This window comes from Lathyrus oleraceus, chromosome 4, assembly GCF_024323335.1.
Source record: "Lathyrus oleraceus cultivar Zhongwan6 chromosome 4, CAAS_Psat_ZW6_1.0, whole genome shotgun sequence".
NCBI lineage: Eukaryota > Viridiplantae > Streptophyta > Magnoliopsida > Fabales > Fabaceae > Lathyrus > Lathyrus oleraceus.
Window position 1 is genome coordinate 211,790,736 of NC_066582.1, and position 4,433 is coordinate 211,795,168.

The following is a 4,433-nucleotide window of genomic DNA, read 5'->3' on the forward strand; positions in this document are numbered from 1 at the left end:
TTGATTGGCTATCTGTTTCCTGTTTTGTGGAGTTAGATGTAAGACCAGCGATTGACTTTCTGTTTCCCGTTTGTTTTGGAGTTAGATGTAAGCCCATTGATTGGCATTCCATTTCCAGTTTTTGTTCTCTTATGAGACTTGCTTATTGTATCCCCATAGGATTGCTAGACTTCGTATAGTCTCTCGTTTGCATGTCAATTAAGGTAGCACGGTTCCTTCGTCTAGGACTTCCTTTCTTGCATGAGCATTCCTAAAACACAAACAAATTCTATCTTTCCTTAAGGACGCGTTGACTCCTTCTACTACAGGTGAGTAAGTCTCCAAAGGTCGAGCATCCGGTAGATTGCGTAGTAACGTCGTCCACCTAAAAAACACAAAAACAAATAGAAATAGGTTAGCCGAGCTACGGTGCTCTGATTCTCAATCCTTCTTGAGATACGTATGCAGCAGGGTAGGGCCTGTGCGAGCAATAACTCTTTGTTTTCCCTACTTTGATTTTCTTTCTTTTGCATTGCATATAGGATTTTTACACACTTCAGACATAACTAGCAAACGTGGATCCTGTGGAGTACCACAGACGTGAAGGGGTGCGATAACCTTCCCTTCACGTAACCGGTCCCCTTACCCAGTTTCTTTGGTTCGAGACTTGTTTTATCCGTTCCCTCTAGGTTATGCAGTACTACCTTTCCCTTCGTTTGGGATAAAAGTACATAGCTGGCGACTCTTTTCTTTCTTTTTCCCGCCGCCTCTTTTCGCGTTTGTACCTGGATTTGGGAAATCCTGGGGAGTGACACCATGTCAACTGTTATTACAGTGTCATTCCTTTTGGGCTCATGAACGTTGGCGCCACCTATCAGAAGCTCATTTGCGCGATGTTCTCCAAGAAAATATGGCATAAATTAGAGGTTTACATTTATTACATGATAATGAAGATGTTAAAACGGAAAAGCCATGCAGCAGACTTAAAAGATATCATGGGTTCACTCAGGAACTATAACATGCATCTGAATCTGACCAAATGCTCATTTGGCGTGCAAGAAGGAAAATTATTGGGTTTCATGCTTACCAAAAGATGCATAGAGGCGAACCTGGACAAATGTCAAGCTATCATAGACATGAGGAGTTCGTCCAATGTCAAAGAGGTTCAGAAACTAATCGGGCCTTCTCATGTTTCCTTTCCTATGCAGGTGACAAGTCTTTCCACTTCTTTGTCACGTTAAAGAAAAAAAAAGAGAGATTCTAATTGATGGACGAATACAAGGAGAAATTCTCAAAGCTTAAAGTGTTATGAGTATTGCCTTTCATCCTAACATGCTCGATAACATTGTCTCATTTATATCTCTACTTATTTGTTACTGACCAAGTGTTGAGCTCAATACTTGTCAAAGAAACATATATATTATGACTACCTATCTATTTCACGAGCAAAGTGTTCAGCGGAGATGAGGCTCTTTATCAAAAGTTAGAAAGGCTCGTATTTCCAATAGTGGTGACTGCAAGAAAACTCACGTTGTTTTTTCAAGGACATCAAATATTGGTAAAAACAGACTGCCCCATATGCCAAGTCCTAAAAAAAACCAGATCTTGTCGAAAGAGTGGTTTCTTAGGCAGTTGAATTGTCTGAATATGACGTCTAGTATATTCCCAAAGGAAACATCAAATCCCAGATAGAGGCATACATTTTGGCAGAGTTCAGCATACCAATTTGTTAGAAGGTTCTAATATTTCACAACCTTAAATAGTCATGTCCTAAAAGAATATGTAATTTGAGATGACTAGGCCTTATGGCCTCAAAATCCTAAAATCCCGCTATAAGAAACGGGTGCAAATCCAACTTAGGTACACACTATTCTAAAACCTTAAATCTCACACTTAGGATTGTCAATTACTTGATCGTCAATGTGTTTTGATATATACCAATTACCATCAAACACATTACCTAAACTATCTCATTATTAGATTCATCTCCACCAGCAACACGTGAACAAAAAGTCATACCGGATAACAACATTATGAGATCAAAAGTATGCATGAGCATAAAAAGAAACTATATAATTGTTAAAAAAACAAAACATAAATAAAACCAAAATCATATAAAAATGTCAACATATTTACAACGGGTGAAGTATTGCCAAAACTCACACATTTCAGGTATACATACCAAAGACATTCTCAAAGATAGTAGAGAAACATGCGATTTTTTTCCTAATTCTATGACATTATTGAGTTAATAACTATTAATATATGTACCCATATGTTCGCACATTAGGAAACATAGAAATAATGAATCTCCTACTTAGTCTTGGGATTTTAGGGAGTGATAGTTTCCTTTGTTGATTCATATGTGTCTCCTGCTTTGTGTTTAGCTTCACATTATGTGGGCCTTGGTTTATCTTTAGCAGCATCAGTTGGAATTACATGAGGAGCCGCGCTTGCATGTTTATTGGGTTCAGCATATGCGCGCTTTGCATTATCTTTAGCATCATCATATGTATCACCAACAACATCTGAAGCCTTGGTTGCATGATCCCTAGTTGCAAAATATGCAGTCTTTGCTTTATCTTTGACATCACCAGCTGTATCTCCAACTGCATCTGCAGCATTGCCTGCATGTTTCTTGGCATCACCGGACACATCCTTTGTTTTATTTTTCGCAGCTTCAGCTGTATCACCAACTTTATCTGAAGCATTCCCTACGTGTTTCTTGGCGTCACCGTACACATCCTTTGTTTTATTTTTAGCAGCTTCAGCTGTATCGCCAACTTTATCTGAAGCATTCTCTACGTGTTTCTTGGCGTCACCGTACACATCCTTTGTTTTATTTTTAGCAGCTTCAGCTGTATCGCCAACTTTATCTGAAGCATTCCCTACGTGTTTCTTAGCATCACCAAAAGCATCTTTGGTTTTATTTTTCGCAGCTTCAGCCGTATCGCCAACTTTATCTGAAGCTTTACCTACGTGATGCTTGGCATCACCAAAAGCATCTTTCGTTTTATTTTTCGCAGCATGAGCTGCATCGCCAACTTTATCTGAAGCATGTCCTACGTGTTTCTTGGCATCACTAACAGCATCTTTGGTTTTATTTTTCGCAGCTTCAGCTGTATCGCCAACTTTATCTGAAGCTTTACCTACGTGATGCTTGGCATCACCAAAAGCATCTTTCGTTTTATTTTTCGCAGCATGAGCTGCATCGCCAACTTTATCTGAAGCATTTCCTACGTGTTTCTTGGCACCATCAAAAGCATCTTTTGTTTTATTTTTCGCAGCTTTAGCTGTATCGCCAACTTTATCTGAAGCATGTCCTACTTGTTTCTTGGCATCACCAACAGCATCTTTGGTTTTATTTTTCGCAGCTTCAGCTGTATCGCCAACTTTATCTGAAGCATGTCCTACGTGTTTCTTGGCATCACCAACAGCATCTTTTGTTTTATTTTTAGCAGCTTCAGCTGTATCGCCAACTTTATCTGAAGCATGACCTACGTGGTGCTTGGCATCACCAGAAGCATCTTTCGTTTTATCTTTAGCAGCATGAGCTGTGTCTCCTACATCTGAGGCAATTGTTTAAAGAATGTAAATGAACAACCATGTACCTGATGCAGCATTGCTTAAAGAATGTAAATGAACAATTATGTACCTGATGCAGCATCTTTAACTGAACCTCCTACCTCTGCGGCAACATCTGAAGATGAAAACTTTTCATTTTGATGGATTTTATCCTCATCCTCTTTTGTCCCGAATTGTCTGTGACAAAAGTTGCATATTAGTCAGGGATGAAAAGATAACATTTGAGGTTTGACATAACTTTATGAGAATAGAAATAATGAATTACTCAGAAAGTTTATCATAAGCCCATTTAGCAAAAGACTCAGATTTTTCTGCGGTTTCATCATAAACAGTTGTGGCCCCCTCCTTGATATCTCCAGCCGCGGTCTTGGCATCTTCAGACAAATCTGATCGACACATCGCTACACATACAGCAAGACATAACACCAACAATATATTTTTTGCATTTTGTGTCCTCATTTTTATCTCTGCTAGATTTTCTTTTTGTGTTTTGTTTTGATAGAAAATTATTTCACTTAAGGCTCTCTATATATGTGTAGCTGAACATAGAAAAAGAAAAGGAAGGTGTTGCGTTACAAGCGGTTTGCAACCAATTTTGATTGTTGTAACGGGTTTTGCTCCAAATGATATATATAATATACATCCATGGAATTCTATAATCATATTTTCCTCTTTCTATTTTAGTTTTATTACACTTTCAAATATAGTTTCCTATTAAAGCACAAATATTGCATACACGACTTTTTTGGGATTTATTATTTATAATTTTACACACTCAAAATAGCATAAATATTCAGGGTTCTTATTATAGCTTTAATATATATTTGAGATTTTTTTTAATGAGTAGAAGTAAAATAATATCATGGACA

General features: G+C 37.8%; 1 protein-coding gene across 2 annotated transcripts; it reads right to left on the minus strand.

Annotated features, from left to right (window-relative positions):
- Positions 1-2,116: 2,116 nt before the first annotated feature.
- LOC127074585 (uncharacterized) lies at positions 2,117-4,098 on the minus strand. Of its 2 annotated transcripts, XM_051015907.1 has the most exons (4): positions 3,830-4,098; positions 3,635-3,741; positions 3,477-3,548; positions 2,117-3,389 (listed from the first exon to the last, which is right to left on the minus strand). In XM_051015907.1, the coding sequence occupies exons 1-4, from the start codon at positions 4,021-4,023 to the stop codon at positions 2,374-2,376; spliced, it is 1,389 nt and encodes a 462-aa protein (XP_050871864.1). In that variant the 5' UTR covers positions 4,024-4,098; the 3' UTR covers positions 2,117-2,373. The 2 variants fall into 2 exon arrangements, with proteins under 2 accessions (XP_050871864.1, XP_050871863.1); XM_051015906.1 differs by having other exon boundaries at positions 2,117-3,548; positions 3,830-4,093.
- Positions 4,099-4,433: the final 335 nt, after the last annotated feature.